The following is a 12,034-nucleotide window of genomic DNA, read 5'->3' on the forward strand; positions in this document are numbered from 1 at the left end:
AATATTGTGTATTTATAAACGTTCATTGACAATTTCCCATTACAAACATTTGAAATACATGCAGATAAGTTGAAACCTGCTACTTCGCTTGTACTATCTAAATATGTATAATATACTTAGTTCTACGAGATAACATTCTCACATCACACTGTAAAAAATCTAAAACAAACTAATAAACAAAGAAAGAAATTGAACTTCAGCATTGTGTGTATGTATATATGCATCTTTGCAAGCAAATGTTGCAAAATTCATACATTCGTTAAAAAAAAATTTACCCACGGCTCGCACGATTCTTCTCAGGCATAATTAGTATCATTAAAGTAATCAAGTAATGTAACATTGTAGTACACATAACATTTCCATGAATCTGCTACATTATTGGCGTTGAGTACAGCGAAAGTACGCAAAATATTTAATTAATCGTGCACAATGGAGAAAGTTTCAGAACTTTCAGTAATATCATTAAGTAAATAACAAGGAAGTTGATGTGGTCTAAAAATGTTGACGAATATTAGAAGTCCATTTGTAAATGTGTAAAAATCGTTTTGACATGAACATTAGAAAAGATGAATGGAAAAGAGTATTCGGTTCAAAGGGGCAAATGCGGTGATAGGAAAAAAAATGTTCTCTCAAGGTCCACTCTTTTCGAGATTACCGAAGTTTTTTTAAACGGGACTAGATTTTTTCATTACAACAGTCTTATAGCTCATAAAAAACAGATTCAACGATGTATGATATGTTGACCTTTGACGAGAAAATCATGAAATGGTTCCCCTTAATCTCAATACTCGATAAATGAAGGAATCTCAATTTCATTTTGCAATAATTATACGTCTTTTTGAAAGTAACATTGCGTTTTTACCTGTATTATTTTCATTTTACGAATTTTTGTGTTATGCTTTCATTGTAGCCGAAACCGAACAGGGAATACGAGGAGCGGTTGAGAAACGAAGTTTTCCGTTGGCAAGCGCCAGAACTTTTCCACGATTGCGAACCATGCAAAGCGAGCGATGTTTACGGGCTCGCCATGTTAATTTGGGAAATGTGTACAAGTAAGTGTTCGAATTGGTATTTTTCATCCTCCTATTCCCAAATCTACGAGTATTTTAAAATTAATACCGAAGATCTTGGTGCAGAAATCAGGCAACTCCATTTTTTAACAAAATTCTGCTTGTTGGAGTTTCACACATTTTTATAAATTCCTGATTTTTTGGCGCAAGAATTACACAATTTTTAAAATCTGAACTCACCTGTTTTGTACACGGAGGCATTCACTTATATCTCGCGAACTTCTTAGAATGACAAACTATTAATTTAAATTTTTTGTTTTTTTGTATGCATTTATTTTCTTCTTTTCTATGTCATACATTGTAAAGTTACATTCTTAATCATTTTTTCCTGTATTTCTAACCGGAGTGGCAATGTTTATTACATTATCGATTGCTTTTTCGATAATTATTTACAGAAGGTTTTATTTACAAAAAACTTCTCTCCGATTTTGATGATCTTGAAATGCATTGTACAGCTCGACATTTTGAACAACTTTTTCCTTTGTAAAAAATATCGCTTGGCCTTCGTTCTTTTAAACACTAAACCTACCACTGCCGGTCAAATGACCGGTTTTAATTTAATTTAAATTAATTACTGAAATTTAGAAGTTGCATCTATAATAATAAATAACTAACATAAACTGAGGAGTTAATAGAAACTATATGTATAATTATCAATATGAATGCCAATTTCATTCAATTTAATGTATTATAACAATGTAACTATTACATGTTTGGTTCACTAGGATTAACAATCGTTTTCTTAATCGTTTTACAGCGGAAATACCATGGAAAGGATATAGCAAAGTAGACGTGGAACGGCAATATGCACAGCAGAAACGTGGAGTTACCATGCATTTGTACGATTTTCCGCCGTTACTGCACAATTTGCTAGAAGCCGCACTACAGGTCGATGTCAACAAGAGAACGCTTGATATGAATCGAATGCGTCGATTCTTACAAAGACTAGAGGTTTGTTTCCCTCTTTCTCTAAATTAAGTTTTTATGCGGTTATAGCGATTAGAACTTCTTTGTTCAGTCCATATCAGAGTTGGGCAGGAATTAATTACATGAGTAATTAATTACATCTTCAATTACAATTACATGTAATTGTAATTGTATTTCTGCAATTCCAATTCCAATTACATGTAATTGTAACTGTAATTGTTAGTAGCAGTTACAAGTAATTGTAGCCGGTAGCTGCAATTCCTTTCCAAACTCCAAACAGACGACGCGCGAGCGTACCAGCTACAATTACTTGTAAGTCTTGTAACTGCTACTAACAATTACTTTCGCTCAACCAGTAATTGTAATTGCGGACCACAATTACAATTACAGTGATTCGTCAAGTAATTGCAATTACCAATTTCAATTACATGTAATTGTAATTGTATTTCTGCAATTCCAAATTACAGTAATTGGCAAGTAATTGTAATTGAAATTACATTTTGCCCAACTCTGGTCCATATATAGTAGAAGAAATATCTATATGTACGTTAAAACTATCGCATCCTGATTCTAATGCAATATTTTCAGTTGCAATACGAAGACGAGGAACCATTCTACGTTGAAAAACACACAAACAATAACAACGAGCCCGGGAAAACGTACATCCTGCCGATAATGCGGTCCCCCGCAATGACAAAGATCGAGGGTTCAAAACTAACGAAAAGCGTTTCGACGAAACAGTTATTCGTTCCGAACACTTCAGAATCTCCGACGAAACAGTACTTAAACGTGAAAAAGTTAGCATCTAAGCCAATCGGGAACGTAAGAACAACTACACACATCGAGCCAGTAAATATATTCGACGATGACATTCGACGTAGTAACACAGATAGCGAACAAAAAACTATGAATGTGCTTCATAGTATACAGAACAAGTATAAGAAAGCTAACTGCTCGGATTGCACCTTGGACATGGCAAATACTGTTCAAAACGAGGATTCGAACTCGCTTGATTCCTTTCGGCAATCACATAAAAACCTATACAAGAAAACCAAAGCGCCGCAAGGCCCGCAAGAGAGTACAGATTCCTGGGTCACCTCGGTGTGTACGCCTGCATCGTTGGAAACTACCGACGACGAATCTTTCAAAGATGCTATGACGAACTTGAAACAGTTGAAGAAAGACCTGGCGGACAAGAGGGAACATTTCTTTTACGGAAGTGATTCGTCTCAATCTTCTTCACATCCAAGTATGCATGATATAAAATCACAATTATTAAGCTGTGTCCACGCTGAAGCAACAACGAGCAATTTTTCGCCCGAGTTTGCCCGAGTATCGAGTAACATAAAAAGAAATGATCTTTCAAAAAACCAAAAATATAAAGTTTCTTTTAGAAAAGTAACGGGGTCCGCGCTTCAAATCATGCCAATAGTATGCCAAACTGTCTAGAGTCTAGAGTCTAGAGTCTAGAGTCTAGACCTAGACCATCCAGGTTACATTTCTTTCCAGCCGAGAAAATGACCTTTTAGAAAAAATTAATAGAAATAGCGGTATTCAGCAAATGTTCCCATACCCATTTCCCAGACCATGTTTAATGTTCAATTTGTGAAACGAGAATGTGGAACTTGAGGTGTAATTTCATTGTGTAATCGCCGCATTGCTTTGATTGATTTTATAGCTTCTTTACGAATTATTATTTTCATACCTGTAGCAGTGGTGATCTTCCCGATAATCTTTTGGTGCCATATTCGTCGTTTTTCTTCATAAAATTGTTTATAAGATATTCAAGATGACGGGAAACTTTGATTGGTTAAGGGGATAGACGTTTTTCCAGGATTGTAAGAGTGCGGGATGCGCCTTCTCATTTCTAGATAATGCAAAGATGGGGGTTTTCAGTAGTCAAAAGCGCTAGGTAAAAGATCAATCTAGGCCGCGAGAACGCAATCGCCCTCAAAAGTCCTATTTTTACGTTTACGAGGTGTAATTTGCATTATTCGGCAGCATGTAGCTGTCGCAGCTTTATGAAAATAGCTACATGCGCAGCTGTGTGCTTCCGAATAATGCAAATTACGCATCGTATACGTAAAAATAGAGCTTTTGAGGGCGATCGTGGCCTAGATTGATCGTTACAGAAAATGGAATTTTTTCAATCAAAGTTCCTTCTTAATTCTTTGATATCTTATTATCTTTTTAGTTAAAACGTTAGCGCGCATACTTCGCTCGCATCCTTTTTGCAGTATGTGCGATTAAAAATCGATAAACAACAATGCATTTGCATTTTTACTCTTAAATAAAACATTAATTTCACTCCCCTTAGAATTGCTGTTATTGAAAGAGTATTAATCCAAAAATTATTGTAATCGCCGAAATTAATACCGTTTTAAATCTGTGTATTCTAGTAGATCTGAAAGCTAAGAAAAACACACTCATACAAAACAGAAGCAGAAACTACGAACCACATAAACCAGCTAGTCACAAAACGAGCATCCAACCGAAGTACAACAAATCGCCCGGTCAATATGATTCGTCTTGTATGAAATCGACGAGCCATCAATATCGCAAGGTACAATATTATTATATTTTTTTTTATAAGGTGGGTTTCGAACCACCTTGGGCGCCACAGTTTAAAATGGCACATGGAATGGATGGAGAATCGCGAATACGATTTTTATTTATTTCAGATCTATAAATCATTTTATCAATTATGATGTTTATAATTATAAAAGTTACTACCACTGAAAATAAGATTTTATTTGTTCCCACTTTCTTGAAATTTGCCTGCAAAAATTAAAAATTGCATAAACATCCGCAGATAGTCATTTGCAATCAATGAAAAATTCTTTTGTATATTACTGGTATCATACGTTTCCACGAAAAAAAATATATTTCACTGTACTTATTCAAGTAATGCACGCCGCATGCTTGTCAAAATACTACTGAATTGTATTTCGTAAACAAAAAATTAAATCCGATGCACTAATTTTTGTTTTAGATACCTTACTCTCATGTTCCAATGCCCGTTAAAGAAGCAATAGCGCAGCGTCAAGTGTTAAACTCCGATCCACAAAGCTTCTTCGAAACTTCTTTGTGGAGGAAGGAGAAGCTGATTTGCTTGGCCAAAATGAGAAAATCTTATGGGGATGAAACAATGGTACATATTACATAAAGCTATGTCCACACTGAAGCAACATCGAGCAACTTTTTGTTGCCTCTTGTCGCCTTTTTCTTCTCTTATTCGGTAAAAAAAAAGAAGAAGGCAACAAGATGCGACAAAATGTTGGTCGATGTTGTTTCAGTGTGAACATATAGCTTAGCACAACTAACAAAATATAATTACTGCAAAGAAAGAAACGTATCGCTATATTGTTACGAATTTTACAATTGCAGCCACTCTGTGCACAGAATACAGACGTCAATACTACAATTTCTACTGCCACTTCTACTAGAAACAACACGGTGGATTCAAACATTTCAAACTCACTGAAACGTGACGCCACATACGTTATAAATCGGCAACCGCAAGGTAATATAAATTCAGGTATATTTATGATGCCAAGTATAACAGCACGAGTCACATTTCCAAAATACTTTGTTCTATAATTGATACGTTGAAGATCAACGTATGCAATTTAAAAATAAAAATATACCAATTCAATTTAGTTAAAAAATGTTATGATTAGACTGTGGATCTTATAAAAAATAAAAATTGTCTGCATCGATTTAAAGAAATAGAAACTAAATTGAATGTTATTTCTTCCCGTAATGATATTAATAGAGAAATTATATACAGTGACTCCCACTAATATTCGGACACACTTAAAAACACCATAACTTTTTTAATATTGGACTATGCGATTTGAACTTCTTCGGGAAGCCAGAGCAATTAGTTTACTGCAGGATGTGAAAAGAAATTTTTTCAAAAGTTGCATTTGGTCGGAATTGTAGAAAAAATACTAAAAGTTGCAATTTACAACTTTTTTATGCGGGCCTATATTGAAATTTTAAAAAATACGTTTTGTAGATCTGTGTCAATTATACGTACTGCAAAAGTTTCATAGAAATCGGTTGATGCGGGAAAAACCGACAGGCATTGAAAGATTTAAGAATCCTTAGAATTACTGCAGTTAGAGGCCGGAAATCGTGAAAAACTGCAATTTTTACCATCTTTAAACGTTTGTAGCTCATTACAACGTCGACCGATTTCGATGAAATTTTCAGAATATGTTTAATAGATACAGATCTACGACACGTGTTTTGTAAATTTTCCATATAAGCCCACATAAAAAAGTTGAAAAATACAACTTTTAGTATTTTCTCTGCAATTCCGACAACTTGCGTTTTCTTCAAAAATTTTTGTCACGTTGTGTAGCAAACTAATTGTTCTAACTTCTCCAAAAATTTCAGGTCGTATATTTCCATATTAAAAAAGTTATGGTGTTTTTAAGAGTGTCCGAATATTAGTGGGAGTCGCTGTATATTGACATCTTCAATTTTTAAAATTTTTCAACAATTTTGAATTTCATGTACTCAATTTTGCTATACATATAAATGCATAAAGATCCGCAGTCTAGTTATGATCATTGTGACTCAATCGATTTGCTACTCACGTAAATCTTGCCTGTACTGTTCGTGAACTAAGCCCTAACGAATCTTTTAATTACGTAAATTTAATTTTTTTTACTAACTAAAACTTATCAGTCTGTTCTTCTCTACTTTGAAGAAAATATTACGTCGTTTCATAAGTTCGTGCCATTTATTGCTCTACTATGTGGATTGTTATTTGTCCGAAATAAGTAATTTCTCCGATGGAGTAATTGTTTGAAGAATGTGGTATGTAAATGTGGTAAAATTGTTTAAGCGAAATCATGTAATTTTTTTACTTCAAACTTTTTGTTTATTTGAAATGTCTCTCAAATCACTTTCTGCGAGTATATGGGAGGACAAAACACCTTCTTCATAAACGATGCAAATATATTGTTTAGCAATTATTGCAATTGCGTACTTCTTTTTCAAAACTCATAATTAGACTGCGGATTTTACAAAACAGCGAAAATAGGTATTTAAAGCTTTTAAAAATACTGTTGTATTATTTTCGGCTTATTAAAAGGATTAAAAACAGAAATAAATGTCTATGTATAAGTTTCTGCATCTTGCAGTTAATACAGACAATTTTTATTTTACATAAAAATCCGCGGTCTACTCAGAAAAGCTTCTTATTTATAACTTTCAATGAGTGTAACATTGTGTAAAAGATAATATGTTCGTTGTTTCCTATTATTTTCCTTTCACATATTGTCTTTGACTAAATTCGATCATTCAACACCCATTCGACACTTTGGTCGCTTATTACTTTATTTTTATTTAACATGTCCTGAATAGAATAATATGCGGCACGAACTTATGAATTAACTTAATAAAACTTTAATAACGTAATGATTAGCTACAGAAACAGAAGCGAGCCACGAAGGAAATACAGCAGTGTCTGAAGACACGGACATTTTGGCGGATAATACTGTACAAGTTCTAAAAGACGCTTTGGATCGTGCTACAAAAATTGTACGCAGTGCCACGCCGAATTCGGATGTATCCTGTCAGTCCCCTCCTTTCAGAAGCTATGAAAATTTCGACGTTTCCTTGGACAACAGTGAAGCTTTCAAATCCATGTTCGAAGAGCTATACGATTTACATTTAACTAACGATGACGAAGAAATTAAAACTATTGAAAAAGCAACGCCGGATGATATGTTTTTATTTAGGAAAGAGGACAGTAATCTAACGACAACTGAGACAACGGACAATAATGGAAGTTCAAAAAGATCTGAAATTGATTTTACTATCAACACCACTAACCACGATAATCAGACGCAATCGTTCAACGCAACGTTCACCAGAAATTACGTTTGCGAGTCCATTCTCGAAGTATCGAGCGAAATAAATACTTCTTGTAGCGATACAAAAGTGGACAAAACGTGGGAGTCGTATACCATGAATACGACTGTCGATTTGAAGAAATCCTCGGAGATTACATGTAGTCCTTCAAAAACAGAACGCACTAGCGCCGAGAATGAACAATGTCTTCAGAAAAATGAAGAAAAATCAAAAGAACCGAACGTTCGCTTGCTATTCCTAAACGATTCAACAAAGTCCAAAGGTTGCAATTCATGTCACCATAAAAATTTACCAAGGCGGCGTTCTTTACCTGCGGCGTTAGGCCAATTAAGATTAGCTAATAACTCCGCTAATAGCTCCGCACTAGGCAAGCTACCAATACGCAGAGGGGTGAGCATAACATTCATCGTAGATTAATTTCTTATCAGTAGACTGCGGATTTTTATACGAAATAAAAACTGTTTGCATCAACTGCAACATTGACAAGATGATTGACAATACATTAACGCTCTTAAATTATTGTTAATCTGTCTGCTGCTGTATGTTGCACCGATTTTTGTCATAAATGCATAAAATCCGCAGTCCACTTATTAGTAATAGATATATTAGACTGATAAAAGTTCAAAATAATTTTTCTTAGTTGATTATGAACAGTCTTATCATAAATTGAAGTTTGTAATAATCTATTAAAACCCACGTACATATACAAGGTGAGTCACCTAATGTTGCCACCTCAAATATCTTTGTTGTTTTTAAAGCCTAAGTATGAAGTCTTCAAATAGGGGCTTCGAAAATTAGTGAGTGATTAACGAGTAGACTGCGCATTTTTAATAGTTAATGCAAAATAATAATGTAATTAAATGTAATAATGTAATTATAATCTTAAGACTAAAACTTAACTTCCTTTATTGAAGTTTTCTAAGTACCGTTTTTAATTAATATAATACTATTTTTGCGTACATTAAATTAACATATAATAAAAAATACTTGTAGCGCGTATGAAGCTCGAGCAAAACATTTAACCCAAAACTTAGTTTTCTTAGTAACCTTAGTTAACGGAAGTAAACTTTAAAAATAGAAATAATGAATTGATAATAATATACAAAAGAATATTATATATTATTATTAATTCACTTAGCTTACTATTATTATTTATTATTTCTATTTTTAAAGTTTACTAGCACGAGTTTATACTGCCAATTATTTAATATATTATAATATTCTTGTACGTATTATTGTTAATTAATAATGGAAAAATTAAACCTAAAGATATTGCAATATTCTTCTTTAGTTAAGACGCCTAAAATATTAGTACAGTATTCGCAGTCTATAATAAACTACAATATATTATATGTAGATTGTCAATTTGTCATAAGAGTATAAAATATTTTTGTATCATCTCTCATGTTATCATTTTGTTTCAGGATGTTCCAGACAATACCGTTGAAGATTTATACATAGATGACGAATTCGGCGACAGTTTAAACATTAACATGTTGCTGATGCCTACTGATGATGATTTATTTTCCGACTTATCAGACTTGGATATAACAAAGGAATAATTATCATTTTTGTTATAATAATTTATTCCATTTTAATGTTAAAAAAATACAATAAATGTATTTTAAGTTCATATCATAAACATTAATGTAATAGCCACAAATAGTGCTATAATATTATATAGTAGCAGTAGAGTGCTATATAAGATTTAAAACATATCAACATCCTTGTGTAAATCTTAAATTATGTAATAAATAACGTCATTTATACGAAAAGTATTTGATAACAAAAATAAATGCCTTTGACATAAATACTTAATTATAATTAATTTATACATGTACATATACATAAATTGTATGTACATATGTATATACGTACATAAATAAAACATCATCTTACATAGTAAATATAATTTTTAATGTTCAAAAAGGTAATATTGTATTTGCAATATGAAAGTACATAATATTGACATTAAAACAGAACTATTGAAGCTGAAATAAGTTTCGTATTTAATGCACCATGATTAGTACAAGCTATATTAAATGTCAAATAAAAATTTGAGTACTTGGCTTTAATTTTTTACCTTTACTGAAGCATATTTTAAATATTAAATTCAATTAAATGGCTAGACCAAACACAGAAACAATGCAATACATTGTCTTATTTTCCCAACGAACTGTACAGCTGCCATCAGTAACATTGTCCCAAAAACAGGAGCTTGCAGTGTGTAAACCAGCACCATTTTTTTGCATAATAACACAAGTAACTGAAAATATTTCCATTAGTATTGAACAAAGAGTTATGGGGGTAGACTCGTTTTTCCAGGATTGCAAGGGTACGGAATGCATCTTCCCATTTCTCGATAATCCAAAGATGGGGTTTTTCAGTAGTCAAAAGCGCCAGATATTCGGTAGAATAATTTGCATTATTCGGAAGCATACAGCTGCGCATGTAGCTATTTTCATAAAGCTGCGACAGCTACATGCTACCAAATAATTAGAATTATGCCCCGCAAACGTGAAAATAGGACTTTTCAGGGTAAACGCAGCCTAGATTGATGTTTTATCTAGGGCTTTTGTCTACTGAAAAACCCCATCTTTGCATTATCGAGAAATGAGAAGGCACATCTGGCACCCCTGCAATCCTGGAAAAACGAGTCTATCCCCTTAATAATAGAAATTTAATGTAGAATCAAACAAATCTTACCTATATATTTAAATGGCTTTTGTAATTTCGTAAGATTTCCCAAGCATGCTTCAACAACATTAGATGTCCATTGATTTACTTTGTTATGTTGATAAGCGTTTCCACCAATAGATACTTCTATTACTTCCTTGATAATTTTACTTACATCGTCCACCACAAACTGGGTCTGAAATAATGACGAGCAGATGAAGTTATATTTACTTACAACCTTTTCCAACTAAATATAAATAATAATTTATATACTCCCTAAACAAGTCTTATATATGATTATTGTATAAATTAAATCTATAAATTTATAGAAACATAGGCATGCAAATATTAAATCCATTTCATATTAACACATTACCGACTGGTGATTAATGCACAATTTTTAAAAATCTATGGTACATGGCTAAACAATTTTAATGGAACCTTCAATAGCAACAGCAATTTTCATTGTGAACTAACAAGTCACCCTCAATAACGTCACCTAATAGTTTCATTCAAGATTTCAATATAAAAGGATATTTCTATGCTTTCTTTTGGTACAGCACAATTATTGAAAATCCTATCAATAGGCTTCCGGTAGGTAAAGTGTTAAGAAAATGATAAATAGATAGCAGATTTTATGCATTCATGATAAAAATAAGTATCGGACAGATTAAAAGAGTTTAAAAGCTTTGTTGTACTAACAATAAGCCTAAGCTTACTAAAATTATTAGAGGAACAAAACAATGAGAGTTCTATTTGACTCCTATTCATTGTAAGCGACGCCAACAATTTTTCTTTTACATAAAAATCCGCAGTCTAATACTAAATAATATTCAAGAAATGTTCACTAACCTCTTCTTGCATATCTTCCATCATCTTGTCAAATTTTTAATAAATGGCACACAAATGAACAATCTTTACACCACCCGAAAAATAATATAAATGCCTTCAATCAAAATATAATTATTATTATGGCATTACAAATGCCAGTTACTGTATTATTTACAGTAATAGTATACAGAATTATAAATCAGTAAATGATAAAAAATACATCCTCTTCAATTTATAGTTTTTCATACCTTACGTATTCTTGGTCATGAAAATACCGGAACGGGTAAAAATTAGTCTACAATACTTTTCATGTCTGACATATAAACCATTTAAACTATGAACAAAACTTCTGACGTATGACAACACCTTGATTCAATGATTCAATGCAAATTCAGACATTTCAGACCTCAGACAATTTATCACTGTTGCCAACAGTAAAAATCGACAACCACGTTCAATGATAGATTGGATGTGATTGGATTGGATTGGATGCAATTGGATGGTGTGTTCAAATCTGGTGTGTCACTTTCTCTGGTCGCTTCTACATGCGATTACTAACATATATACAGGGAAATCGGAAATGTTAATGACACAGTATTGAAGGTACGGTGTACTATGTCGTCTTACTGATGAGACCAATA

At 32.8% G+C, this 12,034-nt stretch overlaps 2 protein-coding genes across 4 annotated transcripts in view; one reads left to right on the forward strand and one right to left on the reverse strand.

Annotated features, from left to right (window-relative positions):
* LOC143207997 (uncharacterized) overlaps positions 1-9,519 on the forward strand; it is a 32,294-nt gene extending 22,775 nt beyond the window's left edge. The window contains exons 5-12 of one of the 2 annotated variants that reach the window (XM_076421983.1): positions 911-1,052; positions 1,828-2,021; positions 2,586-3,246; positions 4,397-4,560; positions 4,990-5,148; positions 5,385-5,520; positions 7,438-8,276; positions 9,311-9,519. In XM_076421983.1, coding sequence (XP_076278098.1) covers positions 911-1,052; positions 1,828-2,021; positions 2,586-3,246; positions 4,397-4,560; positions 4,990-5,148; positions 5,385-5,520; positions 7,438-8,276; positions 9,311-9,448 — 2,433 coding nt within the window. In that variant the 3' untranslated portion in view covers positions 9,449-9,519. The remainder of the gene's footprint in view (positions 1-910; positions 1,053-1,827; positions 2,022-2,585; positions 3,247-4,396; positions 4,561-4,989; positions 5,149-5,384; positions 5,521-7,437; positions 8,277-9,310) is intronic. The other variant, XM_076421982.1, reaches the window with a different exon arrangement.
* A 279-nt stretch (positions 9,520-9,798) lies between these two features.
* Dlc90f (dynein light chain 90F) lies at positions 9,799-11,835 on the reverse strand. 2 transcript variants are annotated; one of them, XM_076422018.1, is made up of 4 exons: positions 11,642-11,835; positions 11,415-11,477; positions 10,593-10,758; positions 9,799-10,152 (listed from the first exon to the last, which is right to left on the reverse strand). In XM_076422018.1, the coding sequence occupies exons 2-4, from the start codon at positions 11,436-11,438 to the stop codon at positions 10,004-10,006; spliced, it is 339 nt and encodes a 112-aa protein (XP_076278133.1). In that variant the 5' UTR covers positions 11,439-11,477; positions 11,642-11,835; the 3' UTR covers positions 9,799-10,003. The 2 variants fall into 2 exon arrangements, with proteins under 2 accessions (XP_076278133.1, XP_076278131.1); XM_076422016.1 differs by having other exon boundaries at positions 11,415-11,508; positions 11,642-11,832.
* Positions 11,836-12,034: the final 199 nt, after the last annotated feature.

The sequence above is a fragment of the Lasioglossum baleicum genome, chromosome 4 (genome assembly GCF_051020765.1).
Source record: "Lasioglossum baleicum chromosome 4, iyLasBale1, whole genome shotgun sequence".
In the NCBI taxonomy this organism is placed as follows: domain Eukaryota; kingdom Metazoa; phylum Arthropoda; class Insecta; order Hymenoptera; family Halictidae; genus Lasioglossum; species Lasioglossum baleicum.